At 41.5% G+C, this 24,332-nt stretch overlaps 1 protein-coding gene, 1 non-coding gene and 1 pseudogene across 4 annotated transcripts; 1 reads left to right on the top strand and 2 right to left on the bottom strand.

The window, feature by feature from the left end:
- Positions 1–990: 990 nt before the first annotated feature.
- Positions 991–3,524, bottom strand: GSPT2 (G1 to S phase transition 2). 2 transcript variants are annotated; one of them, XM_086388749.1, is made up of 2 exons: positions 3,429–3,524; positions 991–3,321 (listed from the first exon to the last, which is right to left on the bottom strand). In XM_086388749.1, exon 2 carries the CDS (start codon positions 3,308–3,310, stop codon positions 1,415–1,417), a length of 1,896 nt encoding a protein of 631 aa, XP_086244875.1. In that variant the 5' UTR covers positions 3,311–3,321; positions 3,429–3,524; the 3' UTR covers positions 991–1,414. The 2 variants fall into 2 exon arrangements, with proteins under 2 accessions (XP_086244875.1, XP_086244874.1); XM_086388748.1 differs by having other exon boundaries at positions 991–3,524.
- Positions 3,496–17,294, top strand: LOC147340369 (zinc finger RNA-binding protein pseudogene; annotated as a pseudogene). The gene is made up of 3 exons (XR_015158673.1): positions 3,496–3,651; positions 6,040–6,136; positions 15,666–17,294. The product of XR_015158673.1 is annotated as a zinc finger RNA-binding protein pseudogene (transcript).
- A 5,742-nt stretch (positions 17,295–23,036) lies between these two features.
- Positions 23,037–23,108, bottom strand: TRNAS-GGA (transfer RNA serine (anticodon GGA)). Its single transcript has one exon. It is a non-coding gene; the product is annotated as a tRNA-Ser (tRNA).
- Positions 23,109–24,332: the final 1,224 nt, after the last annotated feature.

The following is a 24,332-nucleotide window of genomic DNA, read 5'->3' as shown; positions in this document are numbered from 1 at the left end:
TCACCTCAGGATCTACAGTTGTTTTCCTCAAGGTACTCTTCATGGACAAGTCCTGTTATCTCTGACCCCAAGAGTGTGTTGTGATTTGATTGTAAAAATGACCCCTCACCTTTCCTACTAACCCCAAGCAGTGAAGAATGGGAGAGTGGAATGGTCTCCCCATTTCTAAGCTCAGTACTCTCACTAACCCTTACTTGTCAGTGAATGACTGACTTACTATTGCAAGTATTTATCTTCTCAACAGTAATGCCCCTTATTGTGTTGTGCCCCACACCACAAGGTTCTCAGTGAATAGAACAAAGGGGTGTGTTAAGATGAAGCTGTGCTGTGTTTAGTTGCTCAGTCATGTCCAACTCTTTGTGACCCCCCTAGGGACTGTAGCCCACCAGGCTCCTCTGTCCTTGGGGATTCTCCAGGCAAGAATACCAGAGTGGGCTGCCATGCCTTCCTCCAGGGGATCTTCCCAATCCAGGGATCGAACCCAGGTCTCCCACACTGAAGGCGGATTTTTACTGCCTGAGCCACCAGCGAAGCCCAGGGGGTACAGATAACAGTCTAGTCAACATACTATCTGAATCCCCAGGTATATTTGTAATCTGACCATGTTCAACATTTGGGGATTTGGTAGATGGCATGAGCTTTTTTTCCCAAATACCAAGTAGGGAAGCAGAAGAGCTCCTTTATTGACTGGACTTGAACACAGAAAACAAAGTTCATTGGGAAGAGCTCTAAAATCTTTTTCATCAAAATTAAAACCTTTCCTTTAACACAAACCTGTGCATTATTTGTAAATTCTTCATTTAGAGCAGTGAGTACAAGACAGTTTTTAAAAACTAATACAATTATGTAAAGTTTAAAAATAAAATAAAATTAGAAAAAAAAAAAAACCCAGGTAATAAGATGTATTCAGTTATTTGAGAAAGTGAAAAAGCTAACTGAGAAGTATTATAGACAAATTTTAAAAATATTCAAAAGCACTTCAAATACCAGTAAGAGTTTCAAATGGAATATTTTATTCACATGTTAGTTGTCTTTAACATGTACACACACACTGACACACTCTGATTGGTCTGGTTGGAACAAGGGTTGTCTAAGTATCCTAAAGGAAAATGAAAAATTAAAAATATATTAATTTTTCATTGTTATAGACAATTACATCCACATCAGTTACAAAGATTTTACTGATTTTGTTCAAGGAAGCAGAATGGAATAGGAGGAGGAAATTGTGGGTAAATTCAACAGTGACATAACTGAGGTCTCAACATGAGAGCTGACAAAACATGGATTTTTGCTGTGAAATTTTTCTTTGCAAAATATGGAGAAAAGTTTGTCAATGTGTAGTAAATAAGAGAAGATGGTGAAATTTATCATAGTCAATTCTCACAGTATTGTATATGGACATCAAGAAAACTGCTTAGTCCTTCTCTGGGACCAGTTTCAGAACTTTGCCAATTGCAATGGTCTTACCCTCATCTCTTAAAGTAAAACGACCCATCTGAGGAAAATCTTTGAATGTCTCAAGGCAGATAGTTCCTGCTGTCCTTAAACGGGCAATGCACACTTGATCTTGCTTCACGAAGCGGGGCCGTGTCTTACTCTTTTCTCCTGATTTTTTATCTACCAAGGAGATTAAGGCTGTTATCTCAACTTCCTCAATACAAGTATGAATGTGCAGCACTGCATTATAACCTGGGCAGATGATGGATTTGTGCTCAATAATCACTATCTGAACATCAAATGTGCGTCCAGAATGGCAAAGATTAGTAGGATCACAGAGTATGAATCCTGGAAGAATCTCTTCTTCTTCAATTCCCTTCAGTCTGATTTTAAGGTTTTCACCTGGGGCTACATAATCAGTTTCAGCATCATCAGAAAGTATTCCAAGAACTTCCACATTGTGCTTGTTTGGCATCATCACAAGCTGCTGGCCTTTAAAAATGGATCCTGATTCCAGCTTTCCCAGGACCACAGTGCCCATATCCTTGTACTTATCCACAATTGGCAGTCTAATTGGTCCATCAATGGATCTGTTGAAGTTTGGCATATTATCCAAATAGGGAATGAATGGTAATCCAGTGTACCAAGGGCAGAAATCTGATTGCTCTTTAATATTTGCCCCGGTCAGCCCTGAGCAGGGCATAAAGTGAATGTCCTTTTTGGGACTAAAGCCGACTTTTTTCAAAAAGGGCACTAGCTTTTCTTTACATTCTTCATATCTTTCAATGCTCCAATTTACTGTGGGATCATCCATCTTATTAATAAGCACTATCAAATATTTCACCCCTGCCGTTTTTGCCAACATTGCATGTTCTCTTGTCTGTCCACCTTTTTCAAATCCAGTCTCAAACTCTCCTTTCCTGGCAGAGATTACCAGTACAGCCAAATCAGCTTGAGAAGCACCACCGATCATATTTGGGACAAAACTCTTATGGCCAGGGGCATCTAAAATTGTGAAATGTTTCTTCTCTGTTTCAAAATAGGCACGACCCACTTCTACTGTTTTACCCTTGTCTCGTTCTTCCTGGTTTGTATCTAAGGCCCAGGACAAATACCAAGTTTCTCTGTTTTTTTCTTTAGCTTCTCTTTCATATTTCTCAAGTGTTCTTTTGTCAACCATTCCTGTCAAAAACATGATCTGTCCTCCAATGGTTGACTTCCCGGCATCAACATGCCCAATGAATACCACATTTACGTGTTCTTTTTTAGGAGCACCTGAGGGTACGACCACAGATTTCGATTTTCTGATTTCCTCTTTCTCCATCATTTCCTGGCCACTTTCTTCTGGGGGCCCCGAATCTCCCAAGGAACTACCCCCTGGCTCGGCTTCACTTACTTCATTGTGCTCCCATGACTCTTCTAAAACCATCTCCACCTCTCCATTTTCTACAACAGGTTCTGAAAGTTCCATGGTAACGGCTGAATTGGAACCTTCACGCCACAATAACTGTTCCTCTTTGGAATGTTCCACAGGTGCCCCCCGTCCCAGCCTTTTACCTTGAGGGTCGCCCGCGCCCGTACAGGTTTCATAGAATCCGGGGGCGTCATTCGGGGGGGTCTGCGGCTGGCTCGGGCCCCGCAGGAAGGCCGGCACGAACTCCGCGGCATGGACGTTAGGCACGAAGGGTTTGGCGTTGATGTTGAGCTGACGGCTGAAGGCCGAGCTGAGGGGCTCATGCTGCACCTCGGCGGCGACCGCCGCCAACGCCGAGGAGGCTCGGTCCCCGCTCGGGGCCAAACCCGGTGCTTCCATGTCCACCTGGTCCCAGCAGTCGGGAGCCGAGTCGCTGCTGCTGCTGCTGCCCAGATCCATCGTCTTCAGCCCTGATAGATGCGGGGAGGGAACGGGTTTAATGGGAGAAAAGAGACGGCAGTGCCGCCGGGGGTGAGGCGGCAAGAGTGGAGAGTTGGGATGGGGAAGCGACACGAACCTTAGCGGCGGCTTGGAGGCAGCCGGGTCCCGACACTGCATTCGCAACTGCGGCGGCAGCAGCAGATATGGCGGCGCAGCCTCTCCTGTTGTGTGTGAGCGGATCTCCTCCCCCAAACCCCGACCACTTCCGACTCTTCCACGGCCGACCCGGTGCCGGGCGGGGATTGACCCCTAGCTGCCATCCGTATGCTCGGCCTCCCGCATCCTTAGTCCTGGCTGAGGTCCAAAAGCCTCTTTTTTAAAAAACAAAAAACCCCGAAAGTTTCCATTCATTTTTGTATACGCGCTCCGGGAGAGCGATTTGACCACGATGTAATGATTAAACCTAGACAGGCACACCTGATTTCCAATTCTACTCAGATTCTAGTGAAAATGAACATTCTTATTGAACAAATGGAGGTAGGATAGGGGTTAAAGGTTTACCCAGCAACTGAAAGAAGAAATTAGTGATTAGGGAGGTGCTCTTGAAATACAGGAAGATGAAGCTGAACCTTGGAAATGCGACTTTAGATCAGACATTAATTTGAAACCCTTTCCAGTGCACTCCTCCCCCCCACCTCCCCACCCCAATAAATAAGCCTGTAACCTTGGCTGATGGCTTTCATGGTGTAAAGATGGGCTTATAACCTCTTTTTATGTAAAGCACTTGGGCTGTGTCTGCTTGGAAGAAGTTTCCAATGAGACCCTTGTCCCAGTCTAGCTGCACAACCTATAGCATTTGTGCAGGTGTCTGGACAATGGCTAGCCTGTGATGTGGTGGTGGGTCAGATAGACAGGTACGGGACTCAGATCTCTTGTATTCTTCTAATCAACTGTATTCTGGTGTACCTTCCTCACTAACCTCCCTGGAGTACAGCCGAGGTCCACAGAATTAGGCTTCCCTCTTATTCTTGGGGCCTAGAACCTTCTTACTGCTGATACTGGGTTTGATCTTAAGAATCAGTGTCATATTGGAACCTTACAGGTGGTGTGGGTATCAGCATAATTAAACCAATTAAGACCTCTGAGATGGACAAAGTCCATAAGATCCTAAGCAGTAGAATCTCACTCTTAGAATTTGGAACGCTTGTGCCAAAGCCTAGAAGAGCTGGTTTGTAAATTATCTTAATTTAGATCAAACTGAAATAGAAAAAAAGATCCTGGGAAAATGTAATTTGCTAGTATGAAATAAAGTCATATTAAATAAATCCAACAACAAGCCAGAATATAAAAATTAGTAGCTGATTTAAAACAAAAATTTTGTAATGAACATTTCAGGGGTAGAAGAAAATGTCCTATGTCTAACACACTTGGATACTTGGTGGTTTCAGCCTGGTTGCCACTATTTTACGAGCTGTGTGCTGTTCCTAAGCCATTAGATGTCAAACCCCTTCATTCTTTTTGCGTCAGGTAAAAAGACTTAGTTATTTGCTATCACTTAAAGAGAATGTGCACACCTATTCACAATGAATAGGAAGAAATTAGAGGGTAAATGTGCAGAAGCCATGCACCGAAGACTTTCTTGGGCATTCTGTGAACCTCAAATAGACTTACTAAAATGTCTCTGGGAGAACTAGTCAAGGTTTAGGGAATTGTGTTCACATAAAGTTAGCAATAGCAAGGAAGCAGGACAGACCAGGGACATTTCCTTTACCCTGGTCATTTGTATTAATCATGAGAATATTAGCATAACTGTTACTTAGTATTATCTCTGTTAGAGACAAAAGGATGAGTTACTTTTAGAACCTTAAAGGAGAAATGAGAAATGGTGACTGGATGTCTTCACAAACCATCATCCTTGGGATTCAGGAGAAGACAGATATATCCGAGAGAGAAACACTGACCAGAAATATACACAGAGACTAACCTTGGACAAAACTCTTTTGATTTTTGTGATGGGGCAATTGTCTCTGGTGGATCTGCCTAGAACTTTGAAAGAGTTCATTAGTAAATGGGAGAAGTCTCATCAAAGGCTTTTTTAAAAAAAGAAAGTGTAGGAAATATCTGGTCACTGCTTAATTAATCATTTTCAACTTAATTTTATTGCAAAATACAGCACAAATACAGAAAATTGCATAACACAAAATTATAACTTATTGACTTAGAAGGAAAACACACTTGTAACCACCACTCAAATCAGCAATTAGAACTTTGCCAGTCAATCCAGAAGGCCTATCTCTACCCTGTCCAATCACAACCCACTCCTTCCACCCTTAAATGTAACCACTATTCTAACGTTTATAATAATCACCTTCATGATTTTCCATACAGTTTTATCACACAAATGTATACTCAAACACTGCAGTTCAATTTTGCCTAGGTTTTGGATACTTTTAAGTCTCTCAATCTACAGGTTCCCAATCTACCCTCCATTTTTTCACATCATTTATTCATTAGAGAAGGTAGATCATGAGACTTGTAGAGTTTTCTACGTTCTTGACTTTAGTGATTGTATCCTTATGGTATAGTTTAGAATATCCTTTTTTTTCTGTGTATTTCCTGTGTATCAATAATTGAATCTGTGAGCTTGACCAGATATAGGTGTAATTTTTAAGCAAGAATACTTGAAGGGGAATTTTGAGTATTTCCATAAAGATGCACATAATGTCAAGTTGTGACTGCTTTTTCAGTTAGCAAAAGTTAATGATGATTGGGAGCAACCCCACGTCCAAGGAGTTACGGCTGCACGGGAGCAGGAGGGCCAAGAGAAGCTTCTCCATGTTCAAGGTCAGGACGGGCGGCCGTGAGGAGATACCCCCCCTCCAAGGTAAGGAGCAGCGGCTGTGCTTTGCTGGAGCAGCCATAAAGAGAGACCCCACGTCCAAGGTAAGAGAAACCCAAGTAAGACAATAGGTGTTGTGAGAGGGCAGACACACTGAAACCATAATCACAGAAAACTAGCCAATCTGATCACACGGACCATAGCCTTGTATAACTCAATGAAACTAAGCCATGCCGTGTGGGGCAACCCAAGACGGGCGGGTCATGGTGGAGAGGTCTGACAGACTGTGGTCCACTGGAGAAGGGAATGGCAAACCACTTCAGTATTCTTGCCTTGAGAACCCCATGAACGTATGAAAAAGCAAAATGATAGGATTGAAAGAAGAACTCCCCAGGTCGGTAGGTGCCCAATATGCTACTAGAAATCAGTGGAGAAATAACTGCAGAAAGAATGAAGGGATGGAGCCAAAGCAAAAACAATACCCAGTTGTGGATGTGACTGGTGATAGAAGCAAGGTCTGATGCTGTAAAGAGCAATATTGCATAGGAACCTGGAATGTTAGGTCCATGAATCAACACAAATTGGAAGTAGTCAAACAGGAGATGGCAAGAGTGAACATTGACATTCTAGGAACCAGCGAGCTAAAATGGACTGGAATGGGTGAATCTGACCCAGATAACCATTATATCTACTACTGTGGGTAGGAATCCCTTAGAAGAAATGGAGTAGCCATCATGGTCAACAAAAGAGTCTGAAATGCAGTACTTGGATGCAATCTCAAAAATGACAAAATGATCTCTGTTCATTTCCAAGGCAAACCATTCAATAGCACGGTGATCCAAGCCTATGCCCCAACCAGTAATGCTGAAGAAGCTAAAGTTGAACAGTTCTATGAAGACCTACAAGACCTTTTAGAACTAACACCCAAAAAAGATGTCTTTTTCATTATAGGGGACTGGAATGCAAAAGTAGGAAGTCAAGAAACACCTGGAGTAACAGGCAAATTTGGCCTTGGAATACGGAATGAAGCAGGGCAAAGGCTAATACAGTTTTGCCAAGAGAACACACCGGTCATAGCAAACACCCTCTTCCAACAACACAAGAGAAGACTCTACACATGGACATCACCAGATGGTCAACACCGAAATCAGACTGATTATATTCTTTGCAGCCAAAGATGGAGAAGCTCTATACAGTCAGCAAAAACAAGACCGGGAGCTGACTGTGGCTCAGATCATGAACTCTTTATTGCCAAATTCAGACTGAAATTGAAAAAAAGTAGGGAAAACCACTAGACCATTCAGGTATGACCGAAATCAAATCCCTTATGATTATACAGTCGAAGTGAGAAATAGATTTAAGGGACTAGATCTGATAGACAGAGTGCCTGATGATCTATGGACGGAGGTTCATGACATTGTACAGGAGACAGGGATCAAGACCATCCCCACGGAAAAAAAAAATGCAAAAAAGCAAAATGGCTGTCTGAGGAGGCCTTGCAAATAGCTGTGAAAAGAAGAGAAGTGAAAAGCAAAGGAGAAAAGGAAAAATATAAGCTTCTGAATGCAGAGTTCCAAAAAATAGCAAGGAGGGATAAGAAAGCCTTCCTCAGTGAGAAATGCAAAAAAATAGAGGAAGACAACAGAATGGGAAAGACTAGAGATCTCTTCGAGAAAATTAGAGATACCAAGGGAACATTTCATGCAAAGATGGTCTCGATAAAGGACAGAAATGGTATGGCCCTAACAGAAGCAGAAGATATTAAGAAGAGGTGGCAACAATACACAGGAGAACTGTACAAAAAAGAGCTTCACGACCCAGATAATCATGATGGTGTGATCACTCACCTAGAGCCAGACATCCTGGAATGTGAAGTCCAGTGGGCCTTAGAAAGCATCACTACCAACAAAGCTAGTGGAGGTGATGAAATTCCAGTTGAGCTATTTCAAATCCTGAAAGATGATGCTGTGAAAGTGCTGCACTCAATATGCTAGCAAATTTGGAAAACTCAGCAGTGGCCACAGGATTGGAAAAGGTCAGTTTTCATTCCAATCCCAAAGAAAGACAATGCCAAAGAATGCTCAAACTACCACACAATTGCACTCATCTCACATGCTAGTAAAGTAATGCTCAAAATTCTCCAAGCCAGGCTTCAGCAATACATGAACCATGAACTCCCAGATGTTCAAGCTGGTTTTAGAAAAGATAGAGGAACCAGAGATCAAATTGCCAACATTCTCTGGATCATCAAAAAACCAAGAGAGTTCCAGAAAACATCTATTTCTGCTTTATTGACTATGCCAAAGCCTTTGACTGTGTGGATCACAATAAACTGTGGAAAATTCTGAAAGAGATGGGAATACCAGACCACCTGATCTGCCTCTTGAGAAATCTGTATGCAGGTCAGGAAGCAACAGTTAGAACTGTAGATGGAACAACAAACTGGTTCCAAATAAGAAAAGGAGTACGTCAAGGCTGTATATTGTCACCCTGCTTATTTAACTTATATGCAGAGTACATCATGAGAAACACTGGGCTAGAAGAAACACAAGCTGGAATCAAGATTGCAGGGAGAAATATCAATAACCTCAGATATGCAGATGACACCACCCTTATGGCAGAAAGTGAACAGGAACTAAAAAGCCTCTTGATGAAAGTGAAAGTGAAAGAGGAGAGTGAAAAAGTTGGCTTAAAGCTCAACATTCAGAAAACGAAGATCATGGCATCTGGTCCCATCACTTCATGGCAACTAGATGGGGAAACAGTGGAAAAAGTGGCTGACTTTATTTTGGGAGGCTCCAAAATCACTGCAGATGGTGACTGCAGCCATGAAATTAAAAGACGCTTGCTCCTTGGAAGGAAAGTTATGACCAACCTAGATACCATATTAAAAAGCAGAGATATTACTTTGCCAACAAAGGTCTGTCTAGTCAAGGCTATGGTTTTTCCAGTGGTCATGTATGGATGTGAGTGTGGACTGTGAAGGAAGCTGAGCACCAAAGAATTGATCCTTTTAAACTGTTGTGTTGGAGAAGACTCTTGAGAGTCCCTTGGACTTCAAGGAGGTCTAAGCAGTCCATCCTAAAGGAGATCAGTCCTGGGATTTCTTTGGAAGGAATGATGCTAAAGCTGAAACTCCAGTACTTTGGCCACCTCATGTGAAGAGTTGACTCATTGGAGAAGACCCTGATGCTGGGAAGGATTGGGGGGATGAGGAGAAGGGGACAACAGAGGATGAGATGGCTGGATGGCATCACCAACTCGATGGACATGAGTTTGAGTGGACTCCGGGAGTTGGTGATGGACAGGGAGGCCTGGTGTGCTGCGATTCATGGGGTTGCAAAGAGTCAGACATGACTGAGCGACTGAACTGAACTGAACTGAACTGAAACAATTTTTCTTGCTATACTCTCTGAATTTAGGATGGCCCTTCATCAACCAGTGGAAGCCTCTTCTAGTTTAATTCTGAGTGGTTTTGAGACTATGCTAGTGGTCTTTCATGGGTTTTTTTATTAGCTGGTAAGACAAAATGTACCAGACCAATTTTATATATTTCTGCCAACCAGAAATATTGGTTCTCAATGATAAAGTTCAGCTCAGTTCAGTCGCTCAGTCGTGTCCGACTCTTTGCGACCCCATGAATTGCAGCACACCAGGCCTCCCTGTTCATCACCAACTCCTGGAGTTCACTTAAACTCATGTCGGTCAAGTCAGTGATGACATCCAGACATCTCATCCTCTGTAGTCCCCTTCTCCTCCTGCCCCCAATCCCTCCCAGCATCAGAGTCTTTTCCAATGAGTCAACTCTTCGCATGAGGTGATAAAAGCGGATGATAAAATTAGAAAATAAAATACTTATTTACTTGATTTACCCCACCTACACATGTATAGGGCTTCCCTGGTGGCTCAGAGGTTAAAGTGTCTGCCTGGAATGCAGGAGACCCTGGTTTGATCCCTGGGTCGGGAAGATCCCCTGGAGAAGGAAATGGCAACCCACTCCAGTACTCTTGCCTGGAGAATCCCATGGATGGAGGAGCTGGTAGGCTACAGTCCATGGGGTCGCAAAGACTTGGACACGACTGAGCGACTTCACTTTCACTTTCACACATGTATTAATAGAATTCTTAGTATTGCCATCACCAATATGATTAGAGAAAACAGATTTTTTTTTTCCATAAGCTCTTCACATTCTCTGCCAGTACATTATGGTTGAACTACATTTATCTGATAATAACTCACTTTTGTTGAGTGTTTCCTGGGTGCAGGTTGTATTTCAATTACTTTCTATGAATTTTCTTATTTCATTTTCCCTATCATTCTGTGAATAAGGTAATCTTATCAATATATTTTACAGAGAAGAAATGAATGTTTAGATAAGCTGAGTGAATTATCCAAGATCATATAAGTAGTAAGTAGTAGGCTTTGTGTTCGAGCACAGACAGTACAATTCTAAGGCCATACTGGCTTGTAACATCTATTATATACTAAAAAAGAAATCAGGAGATTAGGTACGTTTAAATCACAAAATGAGAAAAGATGGAAACATGTTAGATTATCTGGAGAGAATGAAAATATTGGTGAATTTTTGAGAGAAAGGATAATACAGTGAAGTTCTTTTATGAGAACACGTTTTCTTCCTGAAGTAGGAGATAACCCTGTGGAGATTGTTAAGGCAGAATGAAATAAGAAAAATGAGGAATGGGAGAAAATTTAGGATAGACTTTTGGGGGGAGGTGGCTGATTTGAGAATGTAAAATTATTTTCTGAAGAATTCCATTTAAACAAAAGTAGTTTATACTGGAAAACATAATATGCTCAGGCTTTGAGATTCCTCTCTTTCTCCAGTGTACCTCTAACTTCATTAGGCAGCCTAGAGCACAAACAGAGTTTTAAGTTTCACCCAGGTTTTATGAATAGTAGTGCCAAATGGACTGGAAGGAGAAGAGGAATATATCAAGGGACTAGTGAGCACAGGGTTAAGAACACTGTATTGGATGCCTTATATTGGTTCTTTCAGCATTGGTTCTTCAAGCTCCATTCATAAATATCCCTCTCTATACTGAAGAGTGGAGAAGGCAACGGCACCCCACTCCAGTACTCTTGCCTGGAAAATCCCATGGATGGAGAAGCCTGATAGGCTGCAGTCCATGGTGTTGCCAAGAGTCGGACACGACTGAGAGACTTCACTTTCACTTTTCACTTTCATGCATTGGAGAAGGAAATGGCAACCAACTCCAGTGTCCTTGCCTGGAGAATGCCAGGACAGGGAAGCCTGGTGGGCTGCCATCTATGGGGTCGCACAGAGTCGGACATGACTGAAGGGACTTAGCAGCAGTAGCAGCAGCATACTGAAGCGACTAGGCAGCAGTTTAATTCTCCATTTCCTAGAGTTTTTAACTTAGTAGGATTCCAAATGCATTTTACCTTCTGTCAATCTGATGTACACTGATCAGATTTATTTTAGAAGCATTTTAAGTGTAGAGAGATGTAAGACGTGCATGCTGGAGTTGTGAATGTAGCTGGGAAGCTAACAATTCTGGTGGAATTTCCTGCTTCCAAGAAAGCAATTAAGAGCTAACAATTCTGGTGGAATTTCCTGCTTCTAGGAAAGCAATTAAGACACCCTATGCCTAAAGCCAACAGATGTACTGGAAACATCCTGATTCCCCACTCAACTGTGGCAGCTGCCCTTGGGGACCAACTTTGCTGAATGAGTATAATAATCATTCTGAGAGGCCATGAATAGACCTGTATCTCCAGGCCCTTGAAAGACAGTATTTATATGCTCCTAACTCCTGAAATTAATCCCTGTGCTAATTAACATAGAATGCTTTCTGCTAACAGCAACCAGACATTGACTAGTACAAGTACCAAAAGACTAGGGTTCAAGGCCTGCCATTTTAAACTATTTTCTTTGTTTGATATCCTTAACCACTCTGTGCCTCATTTTCCTTATATGATGAGTGGAGATGAACCCACATCCACACATACACTCTGAGGTGCTAGAGGCAAACGTCATGGTGAGTATAAAGAGCCACAGGGGCTGGAATTGTAAGACGCTTCAGTAACATCATCATTACTAAACACCAATATGGTAAATTGTGGGACATCATGGATGAAATGCCTGATAGCCAAACGTGTGTAAACAGGAAGAAAATAGCCTAGTTTTGAGGTTAAATGGGGGGAAATGTATCTCCATTCTAAGGCAATCCTTAATGACTGCAATGTCACCACCATACTCTATCCAATGTTTCCGGTCCTAGGTGAGAATGTAATCACAAAAGAGGTTAAACTATCAAGCAGTTGTTTTCATACAAATTCACACAGACTTAATACCGGAAATATGAAGAACTATGAAAACAGATAATTAGTCACTAAGAATTGTTCACTTTCCACCAGTGTACACGAGTACCACAGTAAAATTTAGTGAAACAGAAATAAAATGATAACTATGTGACATGATGGGGATGTTACCTAATGCTAGAGTGGTATTCATATTGTAATATATAATGTAAAATCAACACACCATCCAACTTAAAAGTATAGAATATCATATGTCAATTATCTCAATAAAAAATAAAATTTAGTGAAGCACGTTCAGCTAGAACTGAACTGCCTGATAGCTGAGTGCTGAGGTAGCCTAACCAGAAAGTGGGATTATTTGGGGGATAAAAAGTGGAAAAATATCTGTACATTAACATGATGGCCAACCATTTCTGCCTAAGTCCCAGCATTTCCTATGTAAAGATTACTGTGATCTCTCAGAGTAATGAGATAAATTCAAGGGATCGTCTAATCCTCTACATTTTATTCAGCACTTCTCAGGTAGCAGCCTGTACTCAAGCAACCATGGGTAAAAATAATTTACACATCCTAGACTCTGTATGCTTCATGATGTCTTGGTGGTCTTTTGTGAAGCTCATTTCACAAGGACACAGGAAAGCTAGCTCTTTTGCCCCAGGTTAGAAATCAGAAAACTAAACTTTGGAGAAAAAGAGATTAGTTACCAAAGGGTCTTTGATGTGTTCGAGGTCAAAATATTCTATCCTCAAAGTGTACAGCCATGATTGGAGAAACCATTGAGGGGAGGAAGCTGAATAAAGAAGCCATTGGAGATTTACTGATAAACTACTATCACGGGAGTGCTGATACAATGATATGGAGGAGAGAAGTGTGTCAGGGAAAGGGGAAATGTGAGCCATGCAAGGTTCCAGAAACTAGAGCAATAGCAGATGATGGCACAGAGAAAACAGTGTGAGCAAGAATTAATGGTCATGTGGGGAAAGGACTTTTGTAAGACAAAAAGGTAATCAAGTTCATGAGCCTAGTTGAGTCACTTGTCCCCCAAGTAAGGTACTAAATTCCAATGAAGGAGAGGGAGTCTTCATTCTTCAGTCTCCAAATGTAGTATGCATCACACCCAAGACAGCCAAGAGATAATGCCCGTTTCAAACATCTGGTGGAGGGATGAGCACAGTAATATAATGTTGTAATAAAACAGTCAAGCATGATGTCAATATACTTCACTCAGTTCTTTGATGTACTGCAACCCATGCTAACTGAGCACTGGCGTTGCACTTGCCCGTGTGTGGGCAGATTCACACTATGAGTCTGCATCATGTAGGGACAAGTTGAGTGCCAATAAGACTAACAACTAAAGTGGATTAAAACACATCAGCTGTGATTAAATATGGGGTTCATAGTGGCTCTAAAGGAACAAAGACCTCATGGTCGCTATGATTAAATGCTAGGAAATAGATTCATTATTTGGAAATTGGGTAAGCAGAGGCAAATAATGAAACCGTTATCCTGTGTGTGGCACATGAACTATAACATTGGTTACCAAACAGTGGATGAGGGAAGTGTCTCATCAGAGAAGAATTTCATCTAATAAATGAAGAAGCGTAGATAGAATGAAAATACCTCCATTTTCAACCTCAAATGACACAAGCACTGTAGGCAATGAGCACCAGTATCTGCTTGCTCTACAAAAATAGGGACAACCATACAGTATTCCCCTCCCAGTGGATGAATGCCACACTGCCTCTGAGCCATTCTTGCCAAATTAGAAGACTGAACCAGAAGACAAGATCTAAACTCCAATTTGCAGGAAAAGCTGGGGACAGAGGAGTGTATTAAATGATGCCAATGAGATGAAATCAGCAAAATGCTGCATGTGGATGACTCTGTAGAGCAAAGGATTCATTTCTCATGAGAAACAGAGAGAGCAAGAGAGGGGGAATTTTACAGAGAATTAGCAGGCATATTGAAAAACTGCAGTGCCTGAGACTAAATGGGATTCAGAATTGGTGAAAACATTAACATTTATGAGAGAGTAAAGAACACATGGGTTCAAGCCCTAGGTCAGAAAGATCCTTTGGAAGAGGAAATGGCAACCCACTCCAATATTCTTGCCTGGAGAATCCCATGGACAAAGCCTGGCAGAATGCAGTCCATGGAGTCACAAACAGTCAGACATGACTGAGCAGGCACACACAGCACCACACAAGGGGAACTTTGGGCTTCCCATGTGGCTCAGTGGGGAAGGAATCCAGCCGCAATCAGATCTCCTGGAGAAGGCCTGACAACCCACTCCAATGTTATTCCATGGAGAATCCCATGGACAGGAACCTGGCAAGCTACAGTCCATAGGGTCGCAACGAGTCAACACAACTGAGTACAGCACACAAGGGAAACTTTACTGTGAATACTGAAGATACTAAGTGGCCATTAACTCTTGTCTAGGCATGATAACATGCTTCCCTGGTGGCTCAGACTGTAAAGAATCCACCTGCAATGAAGGAGACAGATGTTCATTCCCAGGTTGGGAAGATCTGCTGGAGAAAGGAGTGGTTACCTATTCCAGTATTCTCCCCTGGAGAATCCCATGGACAGAGGAGCCTGGTGGGCCACAGTCCATGGAGTCACAAAAAGTAGACCATGTCTGAGTGACTAACACTTTAACACTTCAGGCGTGATAATGGCATGCATTTTGTCACTAAAGTAGTCTTTTTAAGTTGTCTTTATCTTTAAGAGCTATATTATGAAATATCTGTGGATTAACTGATAAAATGTTTAAGATTTGTCTGAAGAAAACCTAGAGGGGTGGGGAAATTAATAGGTTTACATGAAATAAAATTGACCAAGAATTACACTTGTATACTAACGCATATATAGAGAATTTAGAAAGATGGTAACAATAACCCTGTATACGAGACAGCAAAAGAGACACTGATGTATAGAACAGTCTTTTGGACTCTGTGGGAGAGGGAGAGGGTGGGATGATTTGGGAGAATGGCATTGAAACATGTATAATATCATATATGAAACGACTCGCCAGTCCAGATTCGATGCATGATACTGGATGCTTGGGGCTGGTGCACTGGGACGACCCAGAGGGATGGTACAGGGAGGGAGGAGGGAGAAGGGTTCAGGATGGGGAACATGTGTATACCTGTGGTGGATTCATGTTGATACATGGCAAAACCAATACAATATTATAAAGTTAAAAAATAAAGAAAAAAAATAATAAAGTAAATCCAGGTTTGCAAGAAGTAGAGCCCAGTATTAGAGCAAGAAAGATTCAAGAAGAGAAAATGAGAAAGCAAATGCAGAAAGAGGAGTACTGGCGAGGAAGAGAAGAGGAAGAACACTGGAGAATGGAAATGAGACGTTGCGAAGAGGACATGTACTGGAGAAGAATGGAGGAAGAACAGTATATTTGGGATGATCGCCACCAAATGCCTGACGGAGGCTATCCTCATGGTTCCCTGGGCCCACTAGGCCTTCTGGGAGTCCAACCAGGCATGCCTCCTCAGCCACAGGGGCCTGCACCCTTACATCGTCGTGACTCATCTGATGACCGTTACATAATGACAAAGCATGCTACCATTTATCCAACTGAAGAGGAATTACAGGCAGTTCAGAAAATTGTTTCTATCACTGAACGTGCTTTAAAACTTGTTTCAGACAGCTTATCTGAACACGAGAAGAGCAAGAGCAAAGAGGGAGATGATAAGAAAGAGGGAGGTAAAGACAGAGCTTTAAAGGGAGTTTTGCGAGTGGGAGTATTGGTGAAAGGATTACTTCTCCGAGGAGATAGAAATGTCAACCTTGTTTTGCTGTGCTCAGAGAAACCTTCAAAGACATTATTAAGCCGTATTGCAGAAAACCTACCCAAGCAGCTTTCTGTTATAAGTCCTGAGAAGTATGACATAAAATGTGCTGTTTCTGAAGTGGCAATAATTTTGAACTCATGTGTGGAACCCAAAATGCAAGTCACTATCACCCTGACATCTCCAATTATTTGAGAAGAGAACATGAGGGAAGGAGATGTAACCTTGGGTATGGTGAAAGACCCACCGGACGTCTTGGACAGGCAAAAATGCCTTGACGCTCTGGCTGCTCTAGGCCACGCTAAGTGGTTCCAGGCTAGAGCTAATGGTCTACAGTCCTGTGTGATTATCATACGTATTCTCTGGGACCTCTGTCAACGAGTTCCAACTTGGTCTGATTTTCCAAGCTGGGCGATGGAGTTACTAGTACAGAAAGCAATCAGTAGTGCTTCTAGTCCTCAAAGCCCTGGAGATGCTCTGAGAAGAGTTTTTGAGTGCATTTCTTCAGGGATTATTCTTAAAGGTAGTCCTGGACTTCTGGATCCTTGTGAGAAGGATCCCTTCGATACCTTGGCGACAATGACTGACCAGCAGCATGGAGACATCACATCCAGTGCACAGTTTGCATTGCGACTCCTTGCATTCCGCCAGATACACAAAGTTCTAGGCATGGATCCACTACCACAGATGAACCAGTGTTTTAACATCCACAACAACAGAAAACGAAGAAGGGATAGTGATGGAGTTGATGGATTTGAAGCTGAGGGGAAAAAAGACAAAAAAGATTATGATAACTTTTAAAAAGTTTCTGTAAATCTACAGTGTTAAAAAACAACAGGTGCCCATTCGTTGGCTGTTTTTCATTCATAATGATGTCTACTTCGAAAAATTATCGAGAATTTAAAGAATTTCATGGAAGAACCAAGTTTTTCTATGATACTAAAATCTTAATGTACAGTGTTAGGTATTATATGAATGGAAAGACACCCCTCCCCCGCAAAATTGTGCTCCAGCTTGGGGAATTACAATGGTTCTGATTTTTTCCCTGTTATTTTGGTTTTTATTTACTGGTTGCCCTAGCTCCCCCTATATTTGTGTCTTTTATTAACTAGTCCTATTAAATCTTTACTGTATTAAAAAAAAAAGAATTACACTTGAAGTTGGGTAGACTTACATGGGAGTACATTATAATAGTTAACCTGTTGTGTATCAGTTTGAAAATATCTAATAGACAGTTGTTTAAAATATCCAAATTTACAAAATAGACTAATGAAATAAGAATTTATGGATATAGAGCCAGAATTAGAATTTGTAAAAGTTAACTTCAAATGAATTTAAGTTAAAGTTTAGAATTAAAGGTAAATAAATAGGGCCTTACTTTTTTCTTGTTTGTCTGGTTTTTGGACACTTGTTTGTTCCTTTTTGTTTTTGTTTGCTATAAGAAGTCAGGAAGCACCCATTTTCTGATTCATCTGTTCCAGGACATCACAGGTCTCCATGGCTTCCATTTCCCTGCTGCACTCTTTTTTTCAGGTTAAGGTGACAACCTCATGCAGTCACACAGCTGTCTTTGCAAGAGCTCCAGGCATCTCTATTGCATTCCAAGTACCACTACCTTCCTGTGCCACATCTGGCCTTCTCAATAAAAAAGGCAAACACCAGAGAAGTCCCCAACACATTCTCCATACATCTCATTGGGCAGGACTTGATCACAGGGCCACCTTTAGCTATAGAGGAGGCTGGAAAAATCATGACTTAACCAAGAGAAATGGTGTAGCCATGACTGGATTGGAGAAATCCCAAGTCCCACCTGGGGACCAAACATGTTACTGCTTTGATCAAAATTAGTTTTTCCTACCACAGAGCATTGGTAGGAAATGCTGAGGGTAAGAAATGAACAAATCCAGTGAGAAAGGAGGAGCAGAGCTCCTAGAGCCAAAAATCAAGTCAAGGGTAAGGGATAAATATGCACTGAAGGGAATACACTCACAGGATTCAGTCGCATACACTATCCAAGCACTTTCACACCTGCTGTATTGTTCAGTCCTCACAACAATTGTGCAAGGGAGGGATGTGGTATTATCTCCTTGTTTTGATGAGGGACCAGAGCCTCCTAGAGGAAGGGAAAGGTGTCTTATTGGGGTTCTTGGGTGGCTCCACCACACATTACTCTGCACCTCTGCCAGGGGTTCTAACAGCCACCCCCTAGCTCACCAAAATCACTGTGGGAAATATTGACAGGGCAAGTGAATGAAGTCCAGTTTGCTCAGCACTGTGCTGGGCATATTCCAATTCAGGAAGGGGGCCTACTTTGGTTCTGGCCCTACTGTGATGGTAGATGATGCTTGCACAGTTAGGGCTCACCTAGTGGCTCACAACTGCTCCTGTCCCACATTCGTCATTCTGCACACAAGGTCATAAGTGAAAATTGTGAACATAGGAACTCAGTTATGGGCTAAGAAAGGACTTCAGGGCCTAACTCAGGAGGTGTGAAGCTTGCTGTGCTGACCATAGGTAGAGGTGCTGCCAAGCTGATCACATGGACAGCAGGTCTGGTCACCTGTTCACAAGGAATGAGCTTGATGTATATTCATCCCATGAGCACCTGCTGAGTCCAGCAGAGCTTCTACCATAACAGCAAGTATAGTTCCTACAAACCTTTCTTGTGCCTCATAATGCCATTTCATGACAGTAGAAGATTGCCACTTACAGAGGCAGAGTGGTTCTTTATTGTGTCAACTTTGTTCCCCTGACATATTTGACCCAATGCCAAAATCCTGTGACCCAATTCTCTGTCCTTAACCTCCATCCATTAAGGCTTGAGTCTTGTGAGATACAGATCCTGCTGACTGAACCCTCCCCATCCCCTAGTTAAGTACGTGCCTGTGGCTCAACACCATTTGTAGACTGATCAGTTCTCACTCCATAAGTCTGTTCAGAAGAACATGGGAAGACAGGGATCTTCCCATCATTGTGGGGAAAACTAGGAGTCTAGTCTTTGGATGTTTTAAAGATATAACATTAAATTTCAATCAAATTTTTCATATGTCATGAAAAGCCATTGAGACATCATAATACTGCAGACTTACCAGTTGACATGACATTTCCTCCTTCCTCTGAAACCTTATTACAGACTTCAGTTCAGTTCAGTACAGTTCAGTCGCTCAGTCGTGTCCGACTCTGCAACCCCATGAATTGCAGCACGCCAGGCCTTCCTGTCCATCACCAACTCTCGGAGTACACTCAGACTCACGTCCATCGAGTCAGTGATGCCATCCAGCCATCTCATCCTCTGTCGTCCCCTTCTCCTCCTGCCCCCAATCCCTCCCAGCATCAGAGTCTTTTCCAATGAGTCAACTCTTGGCAGGAGGTGCCCAAAGTACTGGAGTTTCAGCTTTAGCATCATTCCTTCCAAAGAAATCCCAGGGCTGATCTCCTTCAGAATGGACTGGTTGGATCTCCTTGCAGTCCAAGGTACTCTCAAGAGTCTTCTCCAATACCACAGTTCAAAAGCATCAATTCTTTGGCGCTCAGCCTCCTTCACAGTCCAACTCTCACATCCATACATGACCACAGGAAAAACCATAGCCTTGACTAGACGGAACTTTGTTGGCAAAGTAATGTCTCTGCTTTTGAATATGCTATCTAGGTTGGTCATAACTTTCCTTCCAAGGAGTAAACGTCTTTTAATTTCATGGCTGCAGTCACCATCTGCAGTGATTTTGGAGCCCAGAAAAATAAAGTCTGACACTGTTTCCACTGTTTCCCCATCTATTTCCCATGAAGTGATGGGACCAGATGCCATGATCTTCGTTTTCTGAATGTTGAGCTTTAAGCCAACTTTTTCACTCTCCACTTTGACTTTCATCAAGAGGCTTTTGAGTTCCTCTTCACTTTCTGCCATAAGGGTGGTGTCATCTGCATATCTTAGGTTATTGATATTTCTCCCAGCAAATTCCAGCTTGTGCTTCTTCCAGTCCAGTGTTTCTCATGATGTACTCTGCATGTAAGTTAAATAAGCAGGGTGACAATATACAGCCTTGACGTACTCCTTTTCCTATTTTGAACCAGTCTGTTGTTCCATGTCCAGTTCTAACTGTTGCTTCCTGACCTGCATACAGATTTCTCAAGAGGCAAGTCAGGTGGTCTGGTATTCCCATCTCTTTCAGAATTTTCCACAGTTTATTGTGATCCACAGAGTCAAAGGCTTTGGCATAGTCAATAAAGCAGAAATAGATGTTTTTCTGGAACTCTCTTGCTTTTTCGATGATCCAGCAGATATTGGCAATTTGATCTCTTGTTCCTCTGCCTTTTCTAAAACCAGCTTGAACATCAGGAAGTTCACGGTTCATGTATTGCTGAAGCCTGGCTTGGAGAATGTTGAGCATTACTTTACTAGCATGTGAGATGAGTGCAATTGTGTGGTAGTTTGAGCATTCTTTGGCATTGCCTTTCTTTGGGATTGGAATGAAAGCTGACCTTTTCCAGTCCTGTGGCCACTGCTGAATTTTCCAAATTTGCTGGCATATTGAGTGCAGCACTTTCACAGCATCATCTTTCAGGATTTGAAATAGCTCAACAGGAATTTCATCACGTCCACTAGCTTTGTTGGTAGTGATGCTTTCTAAGGCCCACTTGACTTCACATTCCAGGATGTCTAGCTCTAGATGAGTGATTACACTATCATGATTATCTGGGTCGTGAAGATTTTTTTTGTACAGTTCTTCTGTGTATTCCCCAACCCTTACTAGGAAATCAAGACACTGCAAGGTGGAAGCATTTCTGCTCACAGTAGATTCTGTAGCTCAGTAAGAACAAGGAAGTATAACAGACAGTAGGGGGATCCCTTCTTTATTAATTCTATTATATCTTGTTGATATTAATTGTTTCATGCATGTTGTTGATCCAAGCATGCTCCATGTTGTTCCTTATGCAATAAAAGAAGCAAAGGCTTCAGATACTGAAGTGAGAAAGGAGAAGTAGTAGATTGTTGCTATTGCTGTCAATCATGTTGGGTTTTTATCAGAAAAGAGTGACCTGAAAGGAGAGGAATGGTGAACAGTTTGTTTCTACATCGATTGAGCCTAGAAATATCTGTTTGTTTGGTTTTTTTTTTCTGTCTTTCTCACCTGAGATGCTGAGCTTCTTTGATGAGGTTTGGAAGGGAGTGTACAATTGCACTGCTCTGATCTTAAAGTAATTCACCCACTGAGAAAAGAAAGTTACTATTAGAGGTCCGAGAAATCAGTGTGGATAATTTCTTATTTCACTTAATTTAATTCTGTGTAGAAAGTAAATGATCTGTGATGAAAAGCCTTTTTAATACTCTTCTGTCTGGTAGGATTCAGAACATTCTCACTCACTCATTTGTTGAAACATCACATCCATTACTTGGCAGCTTGTCAGGAGGAGGGGAAATGCAATATTCCCCTAAAATATTGAAGATGTGGCTGGAAAGACATACAGTGAATTATGCACCTGACTACACTGGGCTAGCAAAGGCTGCTTCCAAATTTTTCTTATCAACCCAAAAGAAAATGGAAATCTTGTTATTTCTATGCTTGTGTGTCTTCTAGATGCATGCTACAAGATGGTTAATCTTGAAAACATATGTTGAATCAAATAAACCAGACACAAAGGACAAATATATGATTCCACAGATATGAAAAGTGTAGAATAGGCAAATTCATAGAGACAGTTGAAAGTAGGTTAGAGGATACCATGGACTGGGTGGTAGGGTTGGGTAGATTATTGTTCAGTGTGAACAGATGTTTGCAAAGGGATGAAAAATTTTGAAAAGAGTGGTGACAGTTCTATAATATCGTGAATCTAATCCCATTTAATTGTACACTTGAAATTGTTAGAAGAGGAATGTCATGCTATGTATAAATTTACCACAATAAAAAATATTTTAAAATCCTTAGCCCTTTTTGATTAGGAGCCAGAAGTGTCTCCCAAGGGCCAGATGGAGTCATTGGAAGCGGTATTTAAGTCTATCTCTACATAATATCGGAGAAGGCGATGGCATCCCACTCCAGTACTCTTGCCTGGAAAGTCCCATGGACGGAGGAGCCTGGTAGGCTGCAGTCCATGGGGTCGCTAGGAGTCGGACACGATTGAGTGACTTCACTTTCACTTTTCACTTTCATGCATTGGAGAAGGAAATGGCAACCCACTCCAGTGTTCTTGCCTGGAGAATCCCAGGGACAGGGGAGCTTGATGGCCTGCCATCTGTGGGGTCGCACAGAGTCGGACGCGACTTAGCAGCAGCAGCAGCAGCTACATAATATTGGCAGAACCCAGGCAGGGTGACCAGTACACAGCAAAGGCTCCATAGATATTGCATGCTTAGTTGCTCAGCTGTGTTTGACTCTGTGTGATTCCATGGACTGTAGCCCACCAGGCTCCTCTGCCCATGGGATTTCCCAAGTAAGAATACTGGAGTGGGTTGCAGTTTATTCTCAAGGGGATCTCTCCAAGCTAGAGATACAACCTGCCTCTGATCCACCAAAGAAGCCTGAGAAATTAATTGGCTTATTATAAAACATTCTGTTACAATTGTAGAAGGCAGGAAAAGAAGCTTCCTGTAATGGATAGAAAGCATCTACAAACATAACTGATTTTAATGCAACTATTTCAATAATCACTTTCTGAAAGTGAAAGTGAAGTCGCTCAGTCCTGTCCGACTCTTTTGCGACCCCATGGACTGTAGCCTACCAGGCACCTCTGTCCATGGGATTTTTCAGGCAATAGTACTGGAGTGGGTTGCCATTTCCTTCTCCAGGGGATCTTCCCCACCCAGGGATCGAACCTGGGTCTCCTGCATTCCAGGCAGACGCTTTAACCTCTGAGCCACCAGGGAAGCCCTGAATGGTCTATAAATTCCAAATAAATGTCAAAGTGGATTTTATAAATTTACAAGTAAGTATTGTCAACAGGAACATATTTTAAAAGTTTTTTATTTTCAATTTAAAAATAATTACAGTATTGTGTTGATTTCTGACATACATCCACATGGATCAGCCCAGATATATGTATGTCCTCATTTTATATTAATCCATTTTATATTGACTGTTTCTGATAGGGCAAAGCGATGGGAAAAATCTTATCATTCTAAAAGTAAGCAAGAGAACTTGGGAATAGCTATATCATTTTCAGATTGTCAAGAGCATTAAAAAATCACATCTACATAACTGTCATAACCACAAGAATCCTAAGAAGTCATAACTACTAAATGTGAGTCAGTATCCTGGATGGGATCTTGGACATTAGAGAAGAGGACATTAGAGAATAGCTGAGACAGTATGAATAAAGCATTGACTTTGTTTAATGATTATTATCAATATCAGTATATTAATGTGATAAATGTACCATATTAACATAAAATGATAATAATATGAGAATTGTCGCTGTTTATAGTAATTCTAAAAATCCAAAAACTGTTGCAAAATGTAAAGTTTATTTTTAATAAGTATATTGCTACCATGTTGCAGTACTTTCAGTTATCTTGGGGGTCTCCAAACAGATATTAAGACATAAAATGTCATTTTCTTTAAAAGTTTTATTTTAAAAACAGTGTCTGAAAACTTCCCAAATTTAAGGAAAAGAAATGAAAAACCAAAAAACGACAGGCTCTGGGAAATTAGAGAATTCAAAATCGGATAAACTCAAAATATTCTTTTCCAACACTTTGAATTACTGAAAGCTCAAGACCAAGAAAATAATCAAGAAATGAAACACTCAGAAGTGATACGTTATTTGGAGAGGAAAACAGATTCTAGTAGATTTTTTTTGGTCTCAAACCATGGAGTACATAAGGAAGTGGTATGTCATTTTTTCAAGTCCTGTTTGTTTTGGAGGTTATACAATATGATGATTGATTGACATATACATAAAGAAATGATAAACACAATCAAATTAATTAACATAACCATCACCTCATATAATTACCTTTTTTTTGTGGTGACAGCACATACAAACTCTTCCTTGCAATGCCAAGTATTATTAAATCCAACCACAATGCTGTACATTAGATTACCAGAAATTATTCATCTTGTACCTAAGAGATTGTGTCTTTGACCAATAT

Source organism: Bos grunniens, chromosome X (genome assembly GCF_055505025.1).
Source record: "Bos grunniens cultivar Pamir isolate PY7600 chromosome X, Bosgru_T2T1.0, whole genome shotgun sequence".
In the NCBI taxonomy this organism is placed as follows: domain Eukaryota; kingdom Metazoa; phylum Chordata; class Mammalia; order Artiodactyla; family Bovidae; genus Bos; species Bos grunniens.
Note: the sequence above shows the minus strand (reverse complement) of the source record. Positions and strands in the feature narration are given on the sequence as shown.

What these genes read in the sequence shown, in the direction of transcription:
- GSPT2 (XM_086388748.1), bottom strand. Translation starts at nt 3,469, where the DNA reads ATGCAGTGTCGGGACCCGGCTGCCTCCAAGCCGCCGCTAAGGTTCGTG.